The sequence below is a fragment of the Dermacentor albipictus genome, unplaced genomic scaffold (genome assembly GCF_038994185.2).
Source record: "Dermacentor albipictus isolate Rhodes 1998 colony unplaced genomic scaffold, USDA_Dalb.pri_finalv2 scaffold_16, whole genome shotgun sequence".
Lineage (NCBI taxonomy): Eukaryota > Metazoa > Arthropoda > Arachnida > Ixodida > Ixodidae > Dermacentor > Dermacentor albipictus.
This window is the reverse complement of record NW_027225570.1, coordinates 4,347,666-4,375,546: the sequence shown is the minus strand read 5'-3', so window position 1 is coordinate 4,375,546 and position 27,881 is coordinate 4,347,666. Positions and strand designations below refer to the sequence as shown.

The window sequence follows — 27,881 nt, the reverse complement described above, 5'->3', positions numbered from 1 at the left end:
CTTGTAACAGTACTGGCCGAACGGCATTATAAATGTCATGAGCTCTTGGCTGTCAGCTCTCAGCTTCACCTGATGGAAACTAGACTGCGCATCCAACTTGGAGAATACTTGCGCTCCATCTAACTGGCCAAGGATATGTTCCACCGTCGGCAAGATGAAGTGCTCCCTTTCGGTGACTTTGTTCAGCTCCATCAGATCGATGCAGATTCTGTAGCTGCCTGATGATTTGGGCACGACTACAAGCCCAAAGCACCACTCAGTTTGCATTTCTACCTTCCTTATGATGTCCTACGACTCCAGGTCAAGCTCTTTCTTGACATCGTCTAGCTCTGTCTTGACGTCGTCGTTTAAAGGAATGGGAATCCATCTTGGGGCGCTCATGGAAAATGGACGAGCGCTGGGTTTAACGCAAATGCGATATTTGGCTTGCCGAAATTTTCCCAACCCTTGGAAAATTTTGGCTGTGGGGGAATGAACGCACTCGGCAGAATCCAGGAAGTGAACAACACCAAGGGCTTCAATTGCAGGGAGCCCAAGCAGGTGAGTGTGCTGATGTTCAACCATGAACAAGGTCTGCACTGTGGACTTATCACCCCAGTGTAAGTTTGCTTTAAAGGTACCAAGAATGTGCAGACTGTTTGCCAGGACCCAAGGCTTCCCCTTCAACATCATCTAACAGTCTCGCCTGGGAAAAATGGCGCGACAACATAGATTTCTGTGACAGAGTCTATCTTAAACTCGGCCAGGCGCCCGTTCACCAGTATGACTACAAGCCCTTGCTCGTCGTGAATCCACGTCGTGAAGTTCGATGGAACCCAGTAGCTCATCTCTGTTCTTCTTCATGCACACTTTGGCAAAATGTCCTAGCCTTCTAGAGTAGCGGCAAACTGATTTTCTGGCTGGGCAGTCTTTTCGAGAGTGACACTGTTGTCTACAAGAGCCAAACGATAACCTAGCCAGGTGCTCAGACTGGTCGCAGAAGCGTGGCGAAGGGGTGGATGTATCGTTTCGCCGAGCCGAGTCAATATTTAGCATTTTGGCAAGAGCGTTATCCATAGTCAATCTAGCGCACAATAACCGCTCTTTTTCTGTGTCTCCGTGTATGTGGGCTTGGCACAGTGCTTCCTCAACGGCAAGTTTTGTGCACCGGCACAATTGATCAGACAGTTTCTCGTCACGTATGCATACGAAGAATCTGTCGCGAATAAGGCGGTCCTTGATGAGCAGGCTGTTATAGGTACAGCACTTTACCTGGCTGTGTAATGCCGAAAAAGGTCATCTACAGATTCGCCTGGCTGCTGAGTGCGGCGGTGGAAATGATGACTTTCATTTATCTCATTGAACGGATGCATGAAGTGCGAATCCAACTTTTCTTTGATGGCAGTGAAAGAAAGCGCCTCCGGTGTTGACATCCCCAAGGACGAAAGAATGGTCCTGGCTTGCGGTCCAATGCAGTAAAGAAGTGTCCGTACCTGGGCCTCATCGCCAGCACTGTGGAGGCCGGCCACGAGAGTGTAATCCATGAAACTAATTCCACTTTGGCCATTCTCCCGGGTTTGAAAACGTGAAGTTCTCCAGCGGGCGCAGACCAGATGTGCCAGCGTGAACGATGTGCACTTATGGTTCGATGGTCTTGGTGGGGGCGAATTCCGTGTCAGACATGTCAGCATTAAGGGCGGGACCCAACTGCTGACGCCATGTTCAGCACAGGAGCCGAGGTGGACTACCGGCACGGCGGAAACCAAGAACAATGTTTATTCCCACTCCCCAAAGCCCCTTATATACAAGGTCCTTTCAAATTGTAGCGCCACATCATGGCCGCAGGTGGCAACCTCTACCGTAAAGACTTTACTGCATCACTCGCTGTCGCTTAGTAATGACAGTCACGATGGCCTTGTAGTTGCTATGATATACCCTGATCAGCATACTCGCAACTGCAAACACATTCTTTGATATGTCAAATCGATGCACGTACACCACTAGGTGGTCAGTTGGGCCGGATTGGTGTGGCACCGCAAGCAATATGTCAGCAAAACGAATGTGTAAACCACTACCTTTTTTGCCTTCGACACATACACATTGAAATCACCGACGACCACAGGGGTAGCGTTATCGCAACTAACCCAAGCAAAGTGAGTAGCCATGCACCTTACAGGGCTACGAGCCATTGCTTTCAGAAGTATGAGCCATTGATGATGACAGTTTTCGACATGCTGTTCTGTATGTTGTATGTGTGATTAGAAAGAATTTAAGCACTGCTTGCTTCACTTTGCCGAGTGCTTGTAGCCACTGCCTTATGGGGCTATGAGCCATTGATGATGATAGTTTTTGTGTGCGGACACGAAAATTCTATGGCACCCTAGCCATATACAACTCCGCTGTGCACATCGACTCGACTTCCCGGCCCTGCAAAAGTAGATGTCCAGCGAAGCCGTTGCAAAGCCACCCCTACAACTGCTGAAGGGGGTATGCAATATTTTAAGCTTATTCTTTATTGAGACATATGCTGTGCTGTGTGTTTCATGGATGATTTCAGAGAACGTAATGCACTGTTTGCTTCACTTTGCTGAGCGCTTGTAGCCTCTGCCTTACGGGGTAACGAGCCATTGCTGATGATGACAGACGCTTGTCCCTCATTGAAAAGTATGCTGTTCTGTAAACTGTATGCGTGATTTGAGTGAATTTATGCACTGTTCACTTCACTTTGCTGAGTGCTTGTAGCCTCTGCATTCTGAGGCTGATGAGCCATTCTATTTTTGCTTGCTTAGGGGGGTATGAGCTATTGCTGATGATAATTTTTGTTCACGGATGGACATGAAAAAATGTCGACCACCGAGAGACTAACAGCTTCATGGTTAAAAAAAAAAAAAAAGTTAAGAGTTAATCTTCAGCCAATCGCTTTGCCTTAACTCACTAACGGGCCATAAAGGGCTTTCTGCACAAATCACTGTAACAGGCTACGACTGTAATGTGTAATTTCATCCATTGTTTCATCAGAGGGCATTACACAAAGTGTTTGTACAGCCATATTGTTCCAAGGCCCGAAGACAGCTCGGGGAAAAAATCACTTTTCAGTTTGGTTCTTAATACAGTTGAATCTCGTTAATTCGAATTGACGCCGTGGTCCCGTCAAAGTTATGTGTACTCCAATGGACAAAAACCCCCAGTAATTTGAACACGCAAGCATTTGTGATGGTTAATTTGAACATACTGCGCTCCGGCAATGGTCTCAGCAGCGAGCCAAATCACGCGGCGGCGCCTCTGACCAGCACTGCTCTGACCCCACCACAGAGGAAAGGCTTACAAGAAACCGTGGTGCAAATTTCACCCACTCTCAAATGGCAAGGTTGCTGTTTCTGCGTCGCACCGTAATGCCCCAGCCACATTAGCGGCAAAACGTGCGCCGTGGGGCGGGATCGGTCTTGGGTGGATTTTTCGTGGCTCGCCGAGGTTGCAAGGAGACTGATAAGAGTGGCCTCTACAGTGACATATGCGCAGGAAGCTGGCATCATGCGGACCCCCCCGACTACCCTATTTGTAGTTGCATCTGGTTCAGCCAGATCGTTTGTTTCGCACTTTCATCTGCTCACATCAGTGCTCACCCGCGCTCGTTTTTGTTGGCTTGGTTTCTGTCATTTGCAGTTGTTTCTTTACAATGACGCGTATAAATCAAGACGTGCCGATGGAAAGGTTGTTGGAGACAGCGTGCCATATCCGATTCTGTACAACAAGACAGACCCTGAATACAAGGATGCGAAGGCGACACCGCAACAGAAGGGAGCACACCAACACGATTATGATCAGTGACAACGACTTCATCATCTCTATAAGACCTGACTCGCGTTAAGAACGCAGGACGAAGGTAAACGCAGTGCCGACTTGTTGGCAGACAAAGGAAAAAAAATGCGAGCACGCAGAGGGAAGCAGCAGCGGTGGCCCACTATGCCCTCGGCAACTCCACTGCTTCGGTGGCACAGGTAATTAGCATCATCCAGGCAGCTGGTGGGAAAGCAAGTCTGTTTCCCTCCTGCCCTTCCTCACAACTATGGTCCCTTAGCCTTCCCTTGTCTCAACTCTCTGACCGTGGACGGTCTCCCCGTGCCTCCGCACGGGCGCCGCCAGCCCCGCCTGCCCGGGGCCAGCTTGCTCCTTGAAGTTTCGTTTTCTGCCGTTATCGGGAAGGTAACGTTGGTTGGCGTGGGCAGTTTCGTGGTCCTCACTTGCTGTGTGCTTGTGTGCCGCGATATTTCACGATTCGCACTGTTTGTGCATCGTGCTATGGTGCACGAATGCTTCAAAAACAAGTTCTACTTCTTTTTTTAACAAATTTTCACGCCCCTTCGAGCTCGAATTATTGATATTTGACTGTACTGACTGGTATGATACAAACGTGAAAAACTAATAAATTCATTTAAACACTGCGATTGCATGCTGAACATAGCATATCCACGTACCTGAAGAAATTGACTGTCCTGTTATGTCTGATATGGCAAAAACGTTTTTCTTTACACTAAGAGACTATAAAATTTAACATTGCATGGTAGGCTCCAGGATTCCAGGCATCCAGGATTTATTTGTTATTTCACGGTATTCAACACTGACATCGTGGGTCTTTTTGGTATAGGAAAGAAACTTTGAAAGAAACCAAACGAGACATTTTGTCTCCCATACAGGAGTCAACCCCCCAATCATCTTCAACCAGATGTGCTTTCGTCAAACCATTGATTTTGACAGTCTATTTTTATTGTCTATGGCAACAAAATGCAAATCATATTAGTGGCAATTTTCTTGGCGATTGACAGCAAGAATGCAAATAAACCACTTCTGTAGAGTTCTGAACAAATTTTGAAATGGATTGAAGGCAATGCGCAACATAACGTACAAGAGGCCTCACGAGGATATGGTAATAGCATTTTAAGAAGGAACAAAAAGAAAACAGTTATAGCACACAAGATAGCAATGCGTGTTAATTTAATGCGCAAGCACACATAGCCACAGTGGGAATAGAGACAACAACAAGATACTCACCGTGTTGTACACAGAGTACGCTGCTAGGACATGGAACAGGGCTTGTTGCCTGGGAAACATAGGACAAGGACGTTTGTCACAAAAGAAGACAGGGTTCATATGCATCACCAGGAAAGAAAAAGACACTCTGTAGCCCCAATGCAGAGCTTCAATCCCAGCTGTTCTCAAGCCCCAGTGTGCACCTTGTGCTTTGAAGCATGGTGGTGTTGATTTCTGTAGTGGCACCTTTTGCCTTGCAGCATTTTATTCCCTTTTGTGTTCAAGCAGTTTCTGCCTACTGATCTTTGTAACCGCATAGAGTGTTCATATCTATGGTTGAAAAGCACTGCGAAGCATGACACGCAGGAGAAAAAGGCACGACGTAATACAATATAAAAGACCGCAAGCACTAGAGCAGTGTGCCTAGAATGAACTGCAAAAGCGTGCTAGCTTGGCCTGGTTGGTACATGGTGCGGTGGGTAGAGCAATAACTAGGAGTGCAAGAATATTCAATATTTTTGGATAGTCGGTTGAATATTATGCTGTTAACTTTGGCTTGATCTTCCGTATTTCAAGTTTTCGCAGTATTCGAAACGAATGGACATACATATTTTTTTCTCATACAAGCTATACCCAAGATTGCAATACCCTGCAAAAAAAAAAAGCAATATACACACACATTTATATATACAGTAAAAGCTCGTTAATTCGAACCGCAAGGGGAAGCCGCTTCAGTTCGAATTAACGAAAGTTCGAACTAACGAAAGTGAAGGAGGGCAACAGTACGCTGCGATTTGGAAGCAGTAGGGCATGTCAGAAATTAGGCGTGTCAGAAAGTGATGGCGTGTGCCGCGGGCACACGCCATCTTCAAGTCGAAGCTCTGGGTCCGACTGTGCCACACCACCGATGTCCACCGAAACGAACGTTAGCCGAGGCCATCACAATGAATCGCGACGGCCGATACCTCCTAAGCTGAAAACAGAAGTGCACAACCGATGAAGACTGCCGAGACAAAGACGCTGAAGATGCGAAGGTGGCGAAGGCGCTGATTCGTTGGTTCTTGATTGCAAGCGCAGCTGCGACGTACTTGATTCGCTGTGTTTTGGAGCTTGCCGTGCCATCTCCGCACAACATTAACAGCTGTACAAGATTTGCAAAGCCTCCGAGATTTGCAAAGGGCAAGAAGTATCGGAGGTTACGTAGAAAGGAGAGACGGCAGCAGCCGCTGCCTTCTGGCTGACCCCGCGTCGGTCAGATTTTTGTCCGATTTTGCCTTCTCTCGCCGTTCTCTCCGTTTCGGAGGCAATATAGCCTTGTGTGTAGGCAGTAGGTGCGTTTCTCTGGCCGTGTGCCAGGCGAGCGTAGTTCAAATTATCCGTGAGGGAACCTTCTCGAGTTCGAATTAACGGACTTTTTTATACATAGACTTCTATGGAGCTTGGCCGGACCAAATCGTACAGTTCGAATTATCCATAAATTCGAATTATTGAAGTTCGAATTAACGAGCTTTCACTGTATAAACCTGCACGTAGAACTTGTGTAAATAACTGCATAGAAAGCCTGCATCTTTGCAAAAGCAGACCACCTGCGGATGCACAAACAGTCCAAGTCGTATCTGTGGCCAACGGCTCTCTTTCCCACCTCTTCAGTGACAATGATGGCAGAGAACTTTGCCCTAAGTGTTTTCACAGCAGCGTGAGCAGCACTGCCGTGAAGCCAAACCTCAAGTCGAAATTCACTTGTCACAGACGCCTACATTTTACTGTTAAATTTTTGATGCAGCACTAAACTAACTTTGGCTGCAGACACCCGGTGAAACGGAGCTGGTTAGGCCTACAAGCCAAAGCAGGCATAGCAGTGGACGGTTTGGCGCCCATCGTGCCCGAGATGTGTGGGAAAGACTGACGGCTGCAAAAGCAGCGAGCGTGCCCACCTAGTACATATCTGCGCTTACTGAACAGAACGGGCTAAGCTAGCACGTCGACGGAAAGCCTCAATCTGAATTTGGGCAACACATCATAAACAACCAGCGTGGCAAAGTCAAGGTCTCACTTCAAAGCATCGTGACGATGAATGACAGGCACGTGGGGAATGGTCCTGCAGCTTCAAACACCGTAAAATCTTAAGTACAGTGAAAACTCGTTAAACCGTAATTAGCCGGAGCTCGGAAAAAGTATGTACTAAATGGTAGTACTGCTTAACCGAAATAGGATGAGATCACCAACTTACCTGTCAAAAACTGAACTCGGAGAGAGTGCGATGAAAGGAGAACAAACATGCAACATTTATTCACTTAGCGCGACAAGAGTGTTATTTTCGTTTGATGCCACGGCGGCCTAGCAGCAACGACAGCGGCCTCAAACTTAATTAAGCTGCGAGCCATACTTTTAAGCCAGCCCCTTCTTCTCGGCAAACACCCGCATGGCAGATTCCTTGTTGGCGTTGCATGTTCTCCGTGCATGCGGGCGGTAGCGCTGCAGAAGTCGCGGGGCGTCTTTTTCATTGCGGGGTGCTGTTATTGTCGCGACGACTGCATTCACGAGGCTGATGTAATATGCAGCTTCTGCAGCTGTCGGGACTGAATCGCCCGGGCTGTCACTTTCTGTGCCGTCCTCATCACTGTCGTTAGGCTACACTTCAGCAATAACAGAGGCAACGATGGCAAAAAGTCGAACCTCGTAGCCGACATCTCTTCGCAGTCGCAGCAGAGCTGCCAAGCAACTTCTGATTTCAAATGCCACACACCGTAGTCAACTGTAGATCCCTGTTGCGTACCAGCACTGACTTGTTTGTGTGACGTGCGATAGCACGAACGATGTCTAATTTTTCTTCTATGCTGAGCACCCGACGTCTTTTTTATCCAAGCTTCGGCATGATGCGAGTCCTTGCTTGCACGACGCCACAATGCTCTCTGGCACGGTGCTGAAATGATGATGTAGCTTCAGATGCAAAAGCACAGGGCACTTCGAGGCCTTTCTGATCTCTGAGGCTTGTTGTTCTGCTGGGCCACCCGATCAGGACGATGCACCGCCCCGATTATGCGATGAAAAGTGGAACCACTATGTGTTAACCGATCATACACAATAAGCTGGTACGGTTTATGTGGATACAAAACACATTATGTTCAATGGCCGCTGAGTCAGGGATTTGACTTTACTACTGCTTTTAAAACTCCTTTTACCACTTTTTTTTTGCTGCTGTACACAGCCGACTTGATATTTCTCATTTCTTCTGCTAGCATTGAAATATTGTTGCATTTATAAAGAATGCAACATGATGTGACTGTTTTACTTGGTCCCGTCTGCCGTCCTTGCACATTCTCAAAGGATGATGATCCGAGCACTACTCACTTGACGCTATAGCGCTCCCGGAACATAATGTGATTCCGGTACGTCCTGTTGACGTCCAAGTCAATCTGCCGAATGTCTGGAGACCACAAGCGTGCACGCTCCCGCATCTCCTGCAATGGTGGAAGACACATTAAAGAGAGCACCAGGTACGTGCGACTGTTATTGCTAACTATTGGCTTGGAATTCGTACTCTACAGCAGTTTACAGTGCATTCACTTTAATACAGCAGAGCCTCGTTGATACGATCCCATTACATACGATTTCGTGGCACCAACGTTCGTGATCAAGAACACGAACACTGAGCCAATATAGTTAAGCACATTTATTACCGGTTCAAACGTGCCCAGAAAACACGATCCTTTGGCACGAACGTTTGGTAGATCGCTAAACTACGATCCTGCAACACTTTTTGCAGCCGCTAGATCCCACGTAAACAAGAAAAGGCACGAGGCACGTGTGACCGAGTGTAGTACCTGCTTGCCGCAACAGCTTCTCCACAATACTCGTATGCTCGTTCCACACGAAAACAGTGGCACATGTAAGTTTGTTATTCCGGTCACAGCAAATCTCCACCCAGCTCGTCGCACACCCCATCTACAGTGATCGCCACCAAACCTATGGCGACAAGCGTCTTTACCAATGCATGGTGGCATTAGAAGAATACTGCACGCTTTGAACGGGCAATAACCCAAATGAATCGTCGTTCTCTGCTGCATGCTACACAAAGGGAATGTCGCCTATCGTTCTGACAGCATCGTATTACGGTGTTGCTCTCCAGCTCAATTTCATTTACATTTCCAGTTGCAGTCTCAAAACACTGTGCAATAGGAAAAAATTTGTGTTTTGGGTTGTACGTTCGAGGCGCGTCTGCGTCTTGTGCCGAAATGATTTGCACCGAGCGGCCATGTCAAAACTTCTCGCCAAAATACCCTGTTTGAAGAAGCTGCTAACCCAGGCCGAATTTGCGGAGTGCAAACATTAGCTTGCCGTAGCTGTAAAAATGACAATGCACATTTCGGGACCGCTCGAGCCCCACCAGTTCGGCTCGAATCGGCGTCTCGTGCTGCAACAATTCATGCAATGCTTCACATTACGTAGATGTCAACTACAGTTGAGTCTATCAATTTTTTAGTGACTTCCGATCGTACGTTTCCTTGGTTAGTAAGTTTTCTGGTTACGTTTTTTCTTAAACATATGAGCAAGGCTCCACAGCATCATAGGCTGTTGTTAATCCAACTCCAGCTGTTTCGATCCCAACCAAAAGCCCCTGAGTGGTGTGCATTAGATTTGGGTGGACATCGTTTTCTAATCTTAAACCATAAGAGGTCGCTGCACATCTGACTTAGGGCAAAGTTTGAATAAAGTAAATGCTGCCAAGAAAAGCAGCAATGCAGCTGCACTTTTTTTTTTTGCTCTCTTTTAATGTGGTTTGCGGTTCGATCAATCTTGCTAGCCCTGTCAAAGTCACTTTAGGAGAAGTCAACTGTACCACACTTCGGTGCCTGCTTTGTCCAAAGTGCATTAGGAATAAAAGTCTGCAGCTGTGCACCACAGGCACACACACACGCACGCATGCACGCACGCGTCAATTTTACTGGAACTGCATAGTTGCACCATCTGCTATTGATAGGGTGGAACATTGCAGATTTTACTCTGCTGTTACAAGCAAGAGACAGTGCCACCGTTTCAATCTGGCAGAAGCTAGTCTCTCTCTGTGTATGGCGTTGCTGCAGACAATGCATACGGCCGTTTCATTCCGGATAAAGGAGGCAAGCAATGCCCCCCTGCATGAATGCCATTCCCGAGCAATATTAGCAGGAATGAGTAAGTGGTTTGGCCACAAGGGTTACTTATAACTGGCACGTTTCCTTAAGCAATAAGTGCTTGGAACCAGTAACGTCGTAAAAGCAGAACTGTGCCATCCTACATCACAGGGAGCCCTACAATGCAGAAATGCACAGATGATGCGAGCATCGCAGCAACAGAACATGAATGGAGTGCTACTTTTCCCTAGACAAGCACTAAAACAGTTAAAACACATATTTGTTCAAAAGTTTATATTGTTATTCACATGGTAAGGTGTATGAAGAGAAAACGTAGGCCAAACATGATTTATTTTCTCAATTTCACGCCAAGACCCCAGCGCCAGTATGCCAGCAATATGTCAGAAATTTCAATGAATTTTTTCGTATTTGCTGTTGTGGCTTATTAAAGGTTTTTGAAGCCTGCTACATGCATCAGCTGGCTCTTTAAGAATGCAAAATAGTCCTTCTTTACCGGTGAAAAAGCCTGAGCAGATGTCAAAATCCATGACCTCGTGGCAAGCTGCTGCAGCAACTTCCAAGGTGGCATCGCCGCCACACTTCTTTAGCTCGTGCGTCTTTTCTAGCTGACCAAGCCATTTGTCAGGATCAATGCAGCTTCTTTTGGTCTTGTGAAATGGCAATTTACTAACACAGCTCAAATCATATTTTTCTTTGGTGTCCCTTTAACAAGGAAACGGACACCAGTCAATACTGAATAGGCTGGTCTCTGCTACAAAGCTGCTAAGTGGACTGGACTGGCTTGACTTCTGGATTTGCAGTGACCTTGTAGCCAGATCTAGCTTTCCTCTGCTGAAAATGAAACTGCAACACTTTTATGGAAGTTGCAAAACATTGAATATGTCACCACTAACATTGATAACTTTGTTCTGAAGAAACCACAGTTCAAAGAAATGCTGTTTGCCCCTTCCTTACATATTAGGCTGTGCAATGAACTGGAATGATAGAAAGCAATAACTTTTATTCCTGTGATGCATTATTCAAAACATTACTGTATGAAATGGAAAATTTTGTTGTTTCTTCTGGTTTATTGCCTATAAGTTGGACCCACTTAGAACGATACCGATTTTAACAATATATTAGTCATAACAATGAGAAGCTGCTGCACAGTGAACTTTTGCATGTTTTCCGTGGTGAAATAACTCGCTTACTACAATGCCCTGATGCCACATTATCGGTTATAATGATGAAGTCTGGCTGCTGGGTGTCCGTGCCGAAAGGTAATGAAGTGCAAAATCCTTGAAAAAAAAAAAAACAAGAAAACAAGAAATTCCAGCCGCTACACGATGGCCCGCTGCCCCAGCGGCCGCCGCAGGCTCATTTTCCAGCCTCCTCCGTGCGCCTCTGTCCCACCCCCCTTCCACCCCTCTGAACACGTATGGTCTGCACCCATAGCTCTATGCTGCGCCACCCTTCGAAACACGAATGGACTGCGCCAACTGCACTGCTCCCGGATTGCTCACTGGCTGAGCACAGTTCTGCAAACAGCTTACTCGCTCGCATTCGTCTTCGTTGGTTGTGTCGAAATCGTTTCTGGCTACGTGGTTTCTCAGCCTGGTTTGACATGCCGCCAGGAATCATTGGCAATGCACGACGTTACCGGTGAAAAGAAAATGCACCACTACAGATTTAGAAACTAAGTGCTTCTAACTGATGAGACAATCGTCACCAACATGCTTGCATCAGATAGTGACGGTGACGACGGCAGCAATGGCACCCTAGGGCAGGCTGCCTCAATGTTGTCCTCACAGGAGCCCTGGCAGATGATTCAATCCGGTTGGTACTTTGTTTTCGCAAAGAACCTTCCACTGCGCTATGTGGAGCACCCGGATACCTTGGAGAAGGATGTCAGCAAGCTTCGTGTAAAGCATGCAAGGCTGCCAGATATAGGGTTTTCTTGTGCAAGCCAGTGAAAAGTATGTGCCTTGTGGCGATCTTGCCTCAGCATTTCTTTCGGATTTCTCAAACTGACAGGCTGCTGCAGTTTTCTCACATTTTTTAAAAGGCCCCTTTGGGGCCACTATAACGATGCCTCAGCGGTGCTCACACATCGCTTGCCACCCGTGACCCCTCTTTGCATTTGTTATAGCAGTGCCATTCTTTAACGCCGACAACAGCGGCTTGTTACACTCGATCGGAGCGCCTAGGAAGGAGTTTAATGAGTGAACACAATTAGCAGCCGGATAGAGGAAGGAGGTGGGGAGGGTCACTGGCCTCCCTGTCATTGTAGTTTTCTCGCAACAGCTCTGCCATCCCCGTGTTTAGATTTTTTCATGCAACCCGGTTATAACAATGGAATTTTCGTGGCACTTGAATATTGTTATAAGTGGGTTCCACTGTAACATGTTTCACATTGATAAGATGGTAAACATACCCTAATTGACTGCACAGCAAACTTCTTTGGCCACGTAATTACCACACTGTTTCCCAGTCCTGCTCATCAGAAATGTGACAGGAAGTGTAACAGGCATATTTGGGCAATCTTTATCAATTAACCCCTTGAGGATCGATTTATTTTGAAGAAAACTTTCCCAGGTGGTGTCAAATTACTTTATTACGGATCTTGAATGTAGAAGATGTATAAAGGCGGGAATAAATAGTTAAAAAAAATTAGGAACAGTATTTTGGTGTCGGCACCACTCAGAACTGCAAAATGTTCAATAGTAATTCAGAGTGTGGTACTCCTTGGAACACGAGTCTCCGCACAGCCGCAGAGAGCGAGAATACCTCATGAGCGGCGGTGATAAACCTGCTAAGAGCAGTGCCAATCAAGATAGAAATCAACTTCCGCCGCCCCTGATAGCGTGCCGACAAAGATAAAAAATCACGTTTCGCGTGCCTCCGTTGCAGCGGAACCGAAAACGCGAAAGCACGTTGCCGCTGAGAGCGAGAATACCTCGCGAGCGGCGGTTATAAACAAGCTAAGAGCAGCGCCAATCAAGATAGAAATCAACTGTCAAGAGAGTGCCGACAAAGAGAAAAATGACGTTTCGCGCGCCTGCGTTGCGATCACGCGGCGAAACCGAAACCGCAAAAGGGGTGTTGCCGCAGTCTGCGCGATGCGCTGAAGCTAGAAGTCAGTTTTGTTTATCTCCCCAAGAAGGTAGTGCAAATTTCAAACGTCTCTTGTAAGTCGTAAGAGGTGGCAGCACTTCCCAGTGAGCGTGCATCGTCATTATGGCGCGAAATTTCAAACGGAGGATCGAAACCGTACCCGTACAACAAAGACCTTGCGGGACAGAAAACTGCCGCCGTACATGTACGGCGAAAACCGTCAAAGGGTTAAAGAAAATAAAGAAATCAACCTTTTCATAAAGAACCGTTAAAGAACTGCCCTTCAAAATAGGGACAGATAATAAACTCAAGACTAAATATCAGAAAAGCTTTTCTGAGTGGTGATGAGACTCAATGGTTACAATGGCACAGTAAACAGCATTTTGATACTCAAGGGTCATTGCTACAAAGGATGGGAAACCCAATCGGTCCTTACCAAGTACTTGCCCTCCTGCTCGGCCTTGATGCGAGCCACGTCAAGTAGCCGCAGCCACACCTCAGCTCGGACTGCATTGGGTATTCCCTTAAAGACACGCCGCCGCAACTGCAAGGACGAGAGAGGACAGACGTAAGCGACATATCTTATCAATGCCCTGTGGTCAAACTTAGCAGACTTTGGTTGGATTACTAAAGCCTCCTTGTAAATGGCTTTATGCACGGAAAAACTCCAACTCAAGCTACATGCATCAGCTCATGGCGGTGAGATAACGATGGCATCCCCTCTGAAATCAATAAAGGGAAAATGAGACATCCACCTAACCGTAGCAATTGCTACAGTTGGTTGGATGTCTAATTTTTTTTTTTTGAGGAATCAATATGGGTTTCCTTTGTAGCAACTGCTACAATTGGGTGGATGTCTCACTTTCCCTTCATTAATTACTTCTCTGCATCTTGCACGTTTCCACAGAACTATTAGGCCAACCCCTTTGAAATTGTATGGCAACAAAAGGTTGCCTAGCCTGTATGAGCTACTCACGCGTTACCATATCGTACATAGCCCTATCTCTTGATTTTATCTCGTAAAGCTACTTTTGCTTGTGATGATGATGATGAAAACGTTTTATTTAAAGAAAAAAAAAGGAGAGGGGAGTTAGGAGAAGGGTGGTCGGATTCTTATTCTGGAATCCCGTTGGCTAAGGCCGCCGCCCTAGCTCTTTCCACGAGGGCTCGCTGGTCCTTGAGGGTTGAGCTGGACAGGGCTGCCTCCCATCCTTCCCACGTTGGCTGTTTTATAGAACATGTTCCTGTAGGTGGGCAGCGCAACCTGGACGAAGGACGAAAGGAAGTACTCGTGTTGTACTCGAAAGGAAGTACTGCGCTCGTGTTGTGCACTTCCTTTCGAGTACAACACGAGTACTTCCTTTCGTCCTTCGTCCGGGTTGTGCTGCCCACCCACAGGAACATGTTCAATCACAAACTCGCCCAGCTTGCCGTCTTAATTCTGTTTTATAGCTTCTAAGGCACTATTAGCCTGGCAGGCCCATACCATATGGCACAAATCTGCGTTTTGCCCGCAGAATTTACACTCGGCCGAAAAAGATTGTGGCTCAATAGCATGTAGCTTGACTGGGTTATTAAATGACAGGGTTTGTAACCTTCGTAAATGACATTCTTCTGATTTGTCTAATCCCTTAGTTGGGCTCGGGTATAGGTTATCAATGGCACTGGGAAGTCCGAGTCTTCGGGGAGGGAGGAGAAGGGACCCCGGGGGAGAAAAGCTCGGGCGGCAGCGTGTGCACACTCATTTCCCTCTATACCCTCGTGACCTGGCACCCAAATCAGCTCTTTGCGTTTTAGGATCCTGCAAGCTAGCGGTGCAATTCGGCCCTGCATGTAATTTCTATATGCAGTTTGTGAGTCTGTGATGATGTATTCTGAACTAGGATGCGAAGCTGCCATGGCGATCGCCGCCTCTTCCAATTCTGCAATTTCCCCATGCCGAACAGAAAGTCCATTGACTGTCTGCCCTTGATGCACCATCGATATTGTGGAGACTCCTCCCACCGGACCTGCAGCATCCACAAAGAAGGCTCCCTCTAATTTAGAATAGATCTGGTCCATCTTCTTGGCTCTTGCCCTCCACCTTGCTTGCTGATATTCTGGGTGCATGTTTTTAGGAAAGGGCAGTGTCGTGAATTTGCCCCTTCACTCTTTCGGAATGTCTTGTCTTGTTGCCGTATAGTAAGGACAGCTGATATTTAGGTCCTCTAGTACCTTGCGTCCCGTTTTCCTTCCTGCCAATCTGGCATATTGACTTAATAGGTGGGCCTCAATTATCTCATCTGTTGTATTGTGCACCCCCAACTGCAATAAGCATTCTGTAGATGTTTTGACCGACAGTCCTAGTGCCTTCTTATATGCTGTTCTGATCATGACATCGAAATGTTTTAAATCGCACCTCCTCATCGGAAGGTACGGAGCTACGTACACAATTCTGCTGAGTATAAAGGCTTTGACCAACCGAAGAGTGTCGTTCTCCATCATCCCTCTCGTTTTATTGGTGATACGTGTGATCATTCGCATTACTTGTTCGCAGGATGTACGGAGTTGAGTAATCATTGCTGCGCTGACACCCTTGTTGTTAACTAGTAATCCCAGGATATGCACTGTCTCCACTTCAGGGATCGCAGTGTCGTGCACCCTAATTTTGACCGGGGCTTCATCTTTTCGTCTGCGCATGATTAGAAATGCCGATTTTTCCGGAGAGCAGCGCAGTCCGCACTCCTCGACATACTTTTGAACTGCCGAAGCAGCCTCTTCCATCTGCCCCAGACTGCCCTTCCGTCATCCAGACCGTGATGTCATCTGCATAGAGGGCGTGCGGAATTCCTTCTATGCGATCGAGTTGCTCAGGCAAATTTATAAGAGCAATATTGAAGAGCAGAGGGGAGAGGACGGCTCCTTGTGGCGTACCCCTGGTGCCCATAGGGATTGGCTGGGACCTAAAATCTCCAATTTTTACATGAGCCTGTCTGTCTAGTAGGAAGTCTCTTGATGTATTCAAAAGTCCTTCTTCCACACTGTGTCTTTCGCAGGTTCTCCAGGATCTTTGAGTGCTTCACATTATCGAAAGCGCCCTTGAGATCTAGGGCTTAGATGGCTCTGCTACTGCGTTTGTTGGGTGGGTCAATAACTTCCATCTTGAGCTGCAGCAGTACGTCTTGCGTGGATAGGCGCTCCCTGAAGCCAAACATGGTGTGGGGCATGTAATCGTTTTCCTCCAAATACGCTGAAAGTCTGGCATGCACTGCTTTCTCCATCAGTTTGCCGGCACATGAAGTGAGCGAAATCGGACGAAGGTTGTTAATATTTACCTCTTCGCCCGGCTTAGGGATAAAGCTGACGTTTGCCGATTTCCACGCCAAGGGCACCCTGCCTGCTCTCCAGCACTCATTGATATAATCCGTCAGCTGGCCTAGCATCGTCTTGTTCATGTTGGCGAGCAAGTCGACTAACTTTGTCATGTCCTGGCGTCGTACCTCTTCTCATGGTTAGTAGCGCTGCTTGTATTTCTTCTACTTCGAAGTCTCTGTCGAGTTCTGGATTATCTTTGCCTTGATACTGCAACACAGGCTTGTCATCTTTGATCGTACAGAGGTATTTGCTCGTCAGGGCTGCCACCAGCTGCTCATCCGTACCCTCATAGCCGTGGAGGGCTCTCTAGAGGTTCCGCTGCTGCTCTCCGCTCGTCTTGCTGGGTTCGATGAGGCATCGCAGGAGGCTCCACGTCGACTTGACACCAAGCCCGCCTCTCAATGAGTTGCACTTGATTAGCCAGTTGTTTTTGGCTAAGGTCCACGCGTATTCCTCCGCTTGTCGTGTAATTTCAGCGATCTTGATTTTAAGCTCGCGATTGTGTTTTTGCTTTTTCCACCTTCTGGTGAGGCCTCTCCTAGCCTCCCAGAGGTGGAGAAGGTGGTTGTCGACTGCCGGGACATCCTCTGAGGTGTGCAGCATTCCCGTGACTTTCTCTCTGGCAGCTAGAAGTGACTCAGCCCATTGCTCATAATCTTCAATAGGAGAGTTGAGTTGAGGACCCTTGGACTCTCGAAAAAGCGACCAATCCGTAAGCCGGGCTTGTCCCCTGTGTTTACGATGCTTGTCGTGGTCTAGGCAAATTCGGAGTATATAATGATCACTGCCTAAGGTTTCGTGCGTATTTCGCCACTCGCAATTTTAACATCCTCCCACATTTTTGACTAGCGTTAAATTGGGGCATGTTTCCCTTGAAACGCTTTTGCCTATTCTTGTAGGATGCTGCGGGTCCGTCAGAATAGTAAGAGCCATATCCGATATTGCTGTTGCCAGTTTCCTGCCTTTTACGTTTTCGTTGTTGTAACCCCAAAGAAAGCTGTGCGCGTTAAAATCCCCCACTATAATGAGAGGCGCAGTTTTTGCAGCCTGCATTGCTTTCTGAAAAATTTCGTCGAGGACTGCTGTCCTGTGTTTAGGGCAGCTGTATATGTTAAGTACGTACGCCCCTTTACTGGAACGAGTGTTGGGGAGGATACAAATAAACACATGTTCTATTTCAGCATTAAGTTCGAGGTCTATAGTTGAAGCTGTACTGTCTTTATGTACAAGTATGCAAGCCGAAGTGTTAGTTTGATGCGTACTGTACGACCCGAGTTTAACTGCCACATTAACGTCCCGTAGCGCGATTACATCCGGCCTCTCATCTAGACAGTCCACATACTGTTGCAGAGATTCCCGCTTATGTTTAAAACCCCCGCAGTTCCATTGTAATATTGTTAACTTAGTTTGACGAGCCATATTGCAAACTGGAAGAGGTCAGTCCTTGTTCTTTACTCAGGTCAAGTGCATCATCAGACGCAATCTGCCTGGTGCCCATTTTTCCTGTCAATCTGGGTGTCTTAGTGCGCGAGCATTCAGCGAATTCTTGTAACTTACGGTCAATCCTAATCTCGTAAGCATGGAGTTTTGAGATGTGCGGCTCTAACATTTTATGAATTGTCTGCTCTGTCAAATTCCTTGTAAGTTCTGCTCAATTTTTTTTGCTTAGCGTCTCTTCAATTCTTTCTATGCTAGCCTGTAGGCTTGGTAGCATGCGACATTCCATTTTCTCTATTTGCTCTCGCATGTGCTTTTCCATGCTTTCTGTCAGAATTCGGCTGAGGAGCGTCGGGCGGCAGCGTAGCGTTGGCGGCTGCACCCTCGACAGAGGAGTGTACGACACGCGCAGATGTGGACGCAATTACAAAGAAATTCAGTGCATGGATGTACGAGGGGGTGACTTAGTCGCACTACCTGACGGCAGCGGGGGAGGGTTGTCCCCCTCCATCGCCTGAGCTGAGGGTACCTGAAGTGCTCTAGGGTTTCCTGTATCGTTCGCTGCCGTCTTCTCTCTAAGTTGTTGTATTTCTAGTTTGAGCCTTTCGTTCTCAGCCCTAAGTCTCTCATTAGACAACGTGAGGGGAGGGGAGGCAACCACACTGGCCCAGCTCACCTTGCTGCTGCTCGTTTTGTTTCCGGGACTGTGTTCTTGTGATGATCTCTATCCTGCACTCATTTTTTTCCCAGTGGAACTTTAATCGTCTCTTGCTTATCTCAACCGCTGACCACTCAGATTAACTACTTGTACTAGCAATAATTTTATCATTTTATTTATCTGTGATGTTTCTTGGCACAAGGGCTAGGTGTGGCAAAAGAGCAGAGGCACGAATGTAGTTTCAATACTCCTGTATACTAGGCTGTCAGCTTTCTTTTTAAACCTCTTCAACAAACCTGGCGACCAAAAGCTGGCAAACAAAAGGGGGGTAAAAGACCTGATGTGCCCGACCCCACACTCATAGTAAAGTTACACCCTTTGGGGTGTACCTCTACCACACAACAATCGTCATCTGCCTTGCTTGCGTTTCGTTTCTTGAAAACACCCAGTCAGTGCCATGTTCTTGTTCTTGCATAGTCAAGGGTTAGATAAATATTCATATGGTCAGGTAACATGAAGTTGCAGTCACTAACCAAGTGAAGGTGGACAATCACAGATGTTTGCGAGCCCTTACATGTTCCTTGGTCACACCGAGGCAAAAAAGAGCCGTTTGTTTTCTTATGCCAGGATATGATGCAGTAGGTAGGAAATGGGAGCAGAGAGGCTCCCACCTGTCGTGTTGGTCACTGTCTCTCTAGCATCTCTCTCTATCCATGTTTTGTGTTGTTCATCATGAACTGGTATCAACTAGACTAGTTTACTTTTCTCCTAAACTGTGGGTTGAGCAGGCTGCTCACTTATCGAAGGGTGCACTCACACAAATCATGCAGGATGAACAGAAGTACAACACAAACTAGCATGTGACAAAAGATGGACTGCAAAGCAGGAAGCCAATAGAGAGAGAGTGTGTGTAGCCCTACCTTAGTGGTGTACTTGGTGCTCTTGGTGCGCTCCTGGAGAGGGATCCACATATTGTTAGTCGGTTAGAGAGGCACAGCAAGCAGAGAGAGAGAGAGAGAGAGAGAGAGAGAGAGAGAGTGCATGGCAAAGAAAGCTTTAGTCAAGGCACTGCAACAATGAGCAACACAGAGCAACGACAATGAACAGCAGGACAAAGAAAGAGGATAAGTCAGTGTCGACACTGTGGTAAATGCTGCAATAGTGGTCGAACGAGGCATGCCTAGCACCGGAGTCAATGTCTCGACAAGGGGATCGTTTTCGTAATAGCAGCAACAGATTTTCTTGGCAGTGTTTACATAGCTCACATATTGATTCTGCAATGTAGGACCAATTAGAAGTGCCTTTAGGTGCGTGTAACAAGCTTTAAAATATCATCTTTATTAGCAGTACTTTGAGGCCACAGCTTGGCATGTCATGCAGCATCCGAGGAAGATATAGTCAATAATCCCAGACATACTGAACTCAAAGGTGATCATGAAATAGTTCTGATATTGACACGTGTACTTGTTTACCTTTCTCCGGTGACTGCTTTCACTGGCTACCAAATGTTAAACATTATCGCCAGGCGTACAATGCGCCAGCATGTATCGGAAGTTCCTCGAATGTCATCGACGGTTATATCCTTTGTCTGCCGCCACCGAACCTTGTGTAATCTGATTGTATGCGCAATGTGAATTGTTTAGCAATTTCTGGAAAGCACGTGGGCAACAGTGATTTCGCTGGATCCTCTGACTGGCCATGTATTAATAAAAGCAGACGTGCTTGACCTCAACAATGTGCAGACTTCACCGATCGCCGACTGTGTTCGCTGCTATCGTTGTGCTTCACTGTTACTGGTTTTTCGGGGCACAGCTTCGCCCAATAAGAAGTTTGTTTTGCGATTCACAGTTTTGCTACTCTGTTCATCGTCACTACAACGCAACAGTACACTGACGACTCGAAATATAAAATATGCCTATCTGAAGCTTATACGAGATTTCTGCATGTCTCGCACAGTTTCCTTGAGATCGTGGAAAGTGGAAACTTATCAATTTGCTTCTCCAAGGCTGTGTTGAATGCAGAAAAAGATGCCAGGGATTTTCTTGTTCATGAACGTTGCAATTCGCTTGCTCTGCTGACCCTAAAAGAGCCTGTCACAGGGACGTGAGTCTGTGGTGCACTTTGCACATGTTGAAGTGCTTGTTGCACATTTTCTTTCAAGAAAAAGGTAAGAATTGACACATTGCAAAAGTAAACTAGCCTATATGGATACATGCCATAATATAATCAGTGAACTTTCACTGCAAATCACATGTGAACGAGTCCGGCCACATGCTCATTACAAAAGCAACAATACGTTGTTTAGACCGCCGATTGTCATACGTGGGCAACGACGCGGGCGGACCGGTGTGTTGGGTTTCGGAACCGACTTCCCTTTGGAACGATTCGTCCTCGCTTCTCGACCACCCTAAGAAGTCCGGGCATCTCTTCTTGCATTCTGTCTAGCCCTTCAGCACCTCGTGGCCAGTATGTACACCCCTTAGTTCTCAGCTCTTCCCCTCCGGCCCCTGCACCAGTGACTGCGAACACCACAGACATGCTGTTAGCTTCAAAAGTGGCTATCAGCTTGCAGAACATCCGAGTCCATTCCCAAACACGTGTATCCATGCGAGCACGAATCAATTGCGTTCAGCACAGACCCAAGAATTGCATGCTGATGAGACTTGCTCGCTGCTGCTGCCACAATGGTCCTCCGCGGAGTGCGGATGTAGAGTGTGGTGGTTTTGTTAAATTCAAACTGTAATGTAAAGATCTGTCCAAGTGGAGGTCAGATTCATCTTGGCTCACCTCTTAGGATTGATCTTGTGGAATACTAAAATGCTGTTGGTCTGCAAAACAAACTCGGGGGTGCAGCATCTCCAATTCAGCATCCTGTCCCTGCACCACTCAGTGAAGGGATTGAGTTTCACCAACGTTTCTTTGCAAAATGCATATTGAACCGGGAGGCCTTTCGCATTCTTAAAGCAGAGTGCCGGTCTGCTCTTGCCAATAACAAACAGCTGCAGGTCTGCACAAGTCGTCTATATGTGCAGCAAGCAAAACTGAGAACACTGTTGCCAGTTTCTAGTGGCTTCGACGGGGTGGCCGGACGGAAGACCTATGGCATGAGGCCTAAACGGCCGGGGCGCGCAGCGCCGCAAAGAAGAGCCAGACTGCTCAAGTCGGGGATCAGACAAAGAATCCCTTTATTCTAGCGAGGGGAAACGTAGCAGGTGTACTTACAGCGTTTGGCACTGAGTGGCGCCCCGACGTAACGAATTCGAAACCGAAACTGGAAGCCGACACAGGCTATTACAAACACCCTACTAATTTGTCCTCCGTCACATGTACTGCACTTAAGATTGAATCTGTTGTTTGGCAGCATGTGCCAAAACGATGCTGTTTCAAATATGTTGGCATTAAATATTTCCAATGAAGCGAGAAGTGATAATGCATTACGAGAATCGCCTTTGCAGGGGCACGGTGTGGCACGTATGGAAACAACTTTATTGTAAAACCAGCAAAGTTTAAAGACCCGGGCTCAGGTCTCCCATGAAGGGTCTTCAAGGCCTTGCCTCATCGCCACCTCTCGGGCCTACTAGACAGCCCATTCTTGTGTCGCGAGGTTTGAGCTGCGCAGAGCAGCGGCCCACTTTGACGCAAGAGCCTGCGAAGCTACTGCCATTTTAGCTGATATAACAGGACACTTCCACAACATGTGTGAGAGCATCCCTCCAGTTGCCTGACATAACTTCCAAAGAGCACTCGGGTATTGCGCAGAAAAAATATTCCGCAATCGCACCGGACTGCAGAAGGTTTGTGTCTGCAGTTGTCGCCAGACGACTGCCTGACAACATTTCAGTTTGGGGTGAGGTTGGGAGCAATATCCACCTGCCTAGCTGGTAGTGCTTGGTGTTGTCGTATCTGACTAAGCGTTCTCGCGTGTTTCGAACCAAAAATTACGAACTCGAAGAGGCGGTTTCCGATTCTGCATGGTGGGGCAGTTCTCACGCAGAGCGGTGTGCTACATCATTCAAGTTAGGGGGGCCCTTGTTGGTGGGGGTGGCTACGTGCACTGCGAACAACATGATTGCAGTGCTGTTGAAGTGCTGTCGACCAGTTTTCCTTAGGATCTGGAGAGCATCGGAGGAAATGTGCCCCCGTGCGTAGTTATGAACTGCGAATTGCGAGTCACTAAGAACTACCTCGCAGAGAGGGTCGGTAAGTGCAAGTGCAAGCGCAATCACAACCTCTTCCGCTGTTTCTGGGTGTTCTGTGCTGACACTACATGCATGCGTAAGCCGGGAGTTAACGTCTACGACTACCACCGTGAACCGGTGTTCTCGTGTGTATTTTGCCACATCTATGAAGCACATAAGTCTTCCCACCAAAGAAGCACAGCAGTGCCTTGGCACGGGCCTGGTGTCGGCCCCCGTTATATTCGGGGTGCATGTTTCGAGGGATAGAGGCGATGATCAGCGTGTCGCTGAGGTCAAGTGGAATAACCCGTTTCTGACCCTGTTGGACGTGGTAATTGAAGCCGAGTTTCTGCAGGATTTACCAGTCCATGGCTGTCAGGGAAATGAGTTCGAGTTGCGAGGCTCTTTGCGCATCCACGATTTCCTCAAGTGTGTTGTAAACCCCCCAGCTGTAGCAGACGAGCAGTGCTTGCGGACTCCAGTAGGCCACGGGCAATCTTGTAAGTCTTGCGTGTAAGGGTGTTGAGTTTCTCCCTTTCGGTGACATACCAGTTGTGGAAGGCAGCCACATAAGTAATGTGGCTGAATGCGAAGGAGTGTATGAGGTGCATGACGCTGTCCAACTTCATGCCTGTGTGCTTGTTTGTAATGCGTTTGATAGGCGGGTAGCCGCTGTAACCTTGCCTTCGATCTTCCGGATAGCTTCTATGTTTGACTTGTTGGCTGTTATATGCATGCCTAGACTGCGTATCTTCGAGACTCTGGGAATACAGGAGCCGTCTTGCGTATGCAGGATTATTTTGTCACATTAGTGCGATTCGCCTGTAGGCTTGGGCCGGCGGCGCAGGCGGTAGAGGAGCAGCTCTGATTTGAGTGGAGATAGTCAGAGACCTGTGCCTTGGAGATAGATTTCGGCAACAGAGACCGCTGCTTGTAAGGTGGGTTCTATCTGACCGTCGCTGCCCTTGTCGACACATAGAGTGATGCCTGCATACGAGGCATGATGAAGGCCGTCAATCTCGTCGAGGTAGGCCGGGAGACCCAGCATCACGAGGTTGAAAAAGGGTGGGGGAGTGCCGGTGCTTCCTAGTGCATGCTCGTCGGATGTCATGCTGTCGACTGTAAGGGTGACTGCTGCGTGACAGAAAGTCTCTGATGTAGTTGCAGTTTCACTCGCCCAAGTTGAGCTTGTTTATGCGGCTCAGGATTGCTGCATGTGCTACATTGTCGAATGCCTTTTCCAGATCTAGGCCGAGGATGGCCCTGTTGCCACTAGTTTGGTTGTTGATAATCTGGTGGTATAGCTGGAGCATGACATTTTTAGTGGAGAGGTGTCACCGGAAGACCACCATGGTGGGTGGTTAGGCTCCAGTGTCCTGAAGGTGGCAGTTGAAACGGGGGAGGAACGCGTGCTCCATCACCTTGCCAATGCAGGATGTGAGGGAAATGGGCCGCAAGTGATGGAGGCTGGACGGCTTGCCTGGCTTCAGTATCAAGACTGCCTTAGAGCGTTTCCATGACTTCGGGATGCAACCTGCTCACCAGCTTTTGTTTACGTATGCCGTGAGAACAATGACCGAGGCATCATCAAAGTTTCGTAGTGTCTCGTTTGTAACCTTGTCAGGACCAGGTGCTCATTTGCCATTAAGGTAGTGGATGGATGGATGGACGGAAAACTTTATTTGGTCCTGCAAGTAGTGATAACTTACCACTAAGCGGGCCGCTCCCACGTCGGGACCGGAAGGCCAAGCCTCACGGCCACGTCGTGAGCCTGCTGGACAGCCCAGAATTGTTCATCCAGGCCCGGGCAGCAAAGTGCAGCCTCCCACCTGGCGCATCCTCGATTGCCGAGTCTTCAATTCTTTCGCAAGACCAGAGCATGTGTTTGAGTGTGGCTAAAGAACCACAATGGAGAGCTTTGCGGATCTCTGACTTGTGAAATTCTTCATTGAGTGTCGCATTTGTCTCTCCAGTGTAATCTCCGTGTTGGAACAATGGGTCGTCGAGGGAAGTACTTGCCTATCAGGCATGTCACGTGCTGTTGATCACTCGTATTAGCCCGTTCCTTATGCAAAAGGTGCTGCAGGTTTGCTCGCTAAGCAGACTTGCTCTGTGTTTTCCCCAAGAGGTGACGAAGGACACGCCACATGCTGCCATTGTGCAGCACATGGTGTGTTTAATGGCCCATCGACTGCATTGCAGATGTCGTACTCCTGTTGGAGGCTTAAGGTCCGCCAATGTTCTTCTAGCTGGCGACCGATGTGTGCGGTCTTCTTCAAAGCTTTCGGTTGTGCCGTTGCTTCTTCCATCTTGCATGTAGTGATGTCTTGGCTTCGAAGAGGTGGGCTAGTCGGCTGCTGATCTTGTCAACCTGGACTTTGAGTGCGACTGTCTGTGTCACCCTGTTCATGTCGTCATTGAGCGTCTCCACCCATGCCTCAATGTCTTCGATGGTCTCCTCACCTCTCTGTTCGACTCACTGCTTTCTGAACTTGTCCCAGGCTGTCCATTAGAATAGCTTAAAAGGAGAGGGTATACCTGCCTGAGGAATTCGTGTTTCTATGATCATGTGGTCACTATTGAGATCTTCAAAGGTATTGCACCACGTTGCTTGAGGAATGTTTCGGACTGCTGTCAGGTCCGTGATGTCCCATGCCGTTATGTTGGCAGCGAGTTGGCAGTGTGGGATTGGCAATTAGAGTTAATTCAGAATCATGCAGGTCCTGTCACATGCGTTGACCTTTGGCTGTAGTGTAGCCATAGCCCCAGGCCACGTTCGGCGCATTAAAGTCTCCTCCCACCAGAAACTAGTATGCGCCCGCCAAGGCAAGCACCCCTCGAAACAGAGAAAGGAAACAACGGCGCAAGTGAGCCGGATTACTACATATGTTGAGGAGAAATACACGGTGTTTGCGTGTCCTATTGGGCGTGGCAAAGCATTAAATATATCAAATGTGGCAGTGAATGAGAGTTCATACATTGCTATGGTTAGGATTTTCAAGGTGGGGTTTGAGTACTCTCCGATATCGACAATAATTCAATATATCCAAGCTCGATATAACCGGGATCGACCGTATATAGAATGCCTATCTTGATGCTAGGTGCTTCATTAAAGGAAGCCAATGTTGCCAAGGCCTAATGCGACATAATCCATAGAACAATGACCAGAAATACATAGTCTATGAAATGAAATATCGCTTCTGCATTTGTCATCTCCCTTACAAAATAATGCAACCTCCAACTGGCTCACATTAAAGAGCATTCGACCAACCCTCAAGGCCATTAAGTGCTGAACAGCACTGGTCATTCATGTTAAGCATGCCACTCTGCCCTGGCAATTTCTGCCGTGCACTCGTGGAGAATATGAGAGGGAAAAGTGAATTCATCTTGAAGCAGCAATTTATTGCAACATGCGGATTTGAAACCGACGTATTACGTAACAAGCAGCATACCTGTTGAAAATTATGTCTCACTAAACCCCCTTATGTCCTGCAGACTCCACTCAAGGAAAAGTCAAGGCAGTAGGGTGCTGCTTTGTACATCTTCTAGGCACTACTTGTATACGTGGAGTAAGTGAATCTAGTATTCGGTGCAGACTTGTTTACGTCGCATTCTTTAAATAAAAGCACTGACTGATTGGCTCAAAGCACATGAGTAAGTTAGTTATCGGCTGCAAGCATTATGAGAAAAAAAGAAAAATGAATTCTTTTACCATCACTAACACAGTCCAGCATGCTGACCATCGCACTGAACATGGTGCTGCCTTCATCAAAGTGGTCATGTACAGCAATACGCAAAGCACTGAACTAAAATTAAGGCACATTACGTGCATAGGGGGCTCAATCTACTTGCAGTGCAATGTCAGAGTTGTTTTCCTTGCCTCCCCAGGGCAGAACTGGCAAAAACAAGTCGTGTACACAAATAAGCACACTGTTACCGAAACGGATATTGGGGGAGAGTTCCACTACTGGAATAGCTGGCGCCACCGTCGGCGCGACATGGCATGAGGGATCACGTGGACACAGCAGCTGCGTCGGCCGCTTCGGCAGTGCCGAAGTAAACTGAAAACAAAAGTCCCACCTGTGCTGTGGTTCTGATTAAGTGGCGAGGTTTTTCCGCCGTGGGTGTCTGCTTGACAACATTTGAAAGTACTATAATAGGTAGTGGCTGCGTGAAACTTGACCCGCGAAACTTAGAACCGGCAGACAGCCGCCGACTACAACTCGGGTATGCAGCAAGCACAGACACGAGGAAGATTTCTGCTACGGCGTCGGACTGCTATGTTCGGTGAGTAGCAGAAAACGCACACTGAGACGCTCGCCCACTGCCCGGCTAATGTCATGACGGTTTGGTCTATGAACTTGTTGATGCTAGATACTGGCAAGTTCACTGGAACAGAAAGGGAGCAGTAAGACGCACATTAAGGAAAGGCATGGCATATGGTCATGCTTATGTTGTGAATTAATGCACTGGATTACAAAAAAGAAGCAGTGGAAAATCACACGCTGAGAAGACCGATAAACATACAGTGCGACACAACTTGTGAAATAATATTGACCCGTCCAAGAATGTAGAAAAAAAGAAAAGATTGAATCGTGGCGTCGGTACATCACAGTAACCGTAGGCGTCGAAGTTGCTATAACGAAATTATTTTTGAGCAGTTCTGATAGCATCCACGCAACAATGCTCGTGTACTGTCAAATGCTCATATTCTGAGGCCTAAAGCTCACAGCACGGTGCGAAAACGTGCTCGCAGTGAAAGCAAAACATTGTGCGCAGACGTGCATGCAGACGCGCACTCAGTCACTGCGACCCCGTGCGATCACTGCATTGAGGCTTCATTCTGTTATGCTCCATTCGGTTATACAGACAGCCCTCTATAAGAACATATTTCACATAGTTTTCTCTTGGCAATTGCGTACCTTTCATGCAAAAAGCCGGTTCGGGAGACTCCATCGTGGCGACCGCGCGCAGTGGCATTCACTGTACATTATTTGGTAAAAAGATAGTGTCTGAAAA

The 27,881-nt window shown here is 47.5% G+C and overlaps 1 protein-coding gene across 4 annotated transcripts in view; it reads right to left on the bottom strand.

The window, feature by feature from the left end:
• Positions 1 to 27,881, bottom strand: part of LOC135920482 (USP6 N-terminal-like protein) — a 236,858-nt gene that overhangs the window by 109,671 nt on the left and 99,306 nt on the right. For 3 of the 4 annotated variants that reach the window (XM_065454752.2, XM_065454750.2, XM_070529008.1), the window contains exons 6-9: positions 19,605 to 19,637; positions 13,672 to 13,779; positions 8,359 to 8,468; positions 5,029 to 5,077 (exon numbers count right to left, since the gene is read on the bottom strand). In XM_065454752.2, coding sequence (XP_065310824.1) covers positions 5,029 to 5,077; positions 8,359 to 8,468; positions 13,672 to 13,779; positions 19,605 to 19,637 — 300 coding nt within the window. The remainder of the gene's footprint in view (positions 1 to 5,028; positions 5,078 to 8,358; positions 8,469 to 13,671; positions 13,780 to 19,604; positions 19,638 to 27,881) is intronic. The other variant, XM_065454751.2, reaches the window with a different exon arrangement.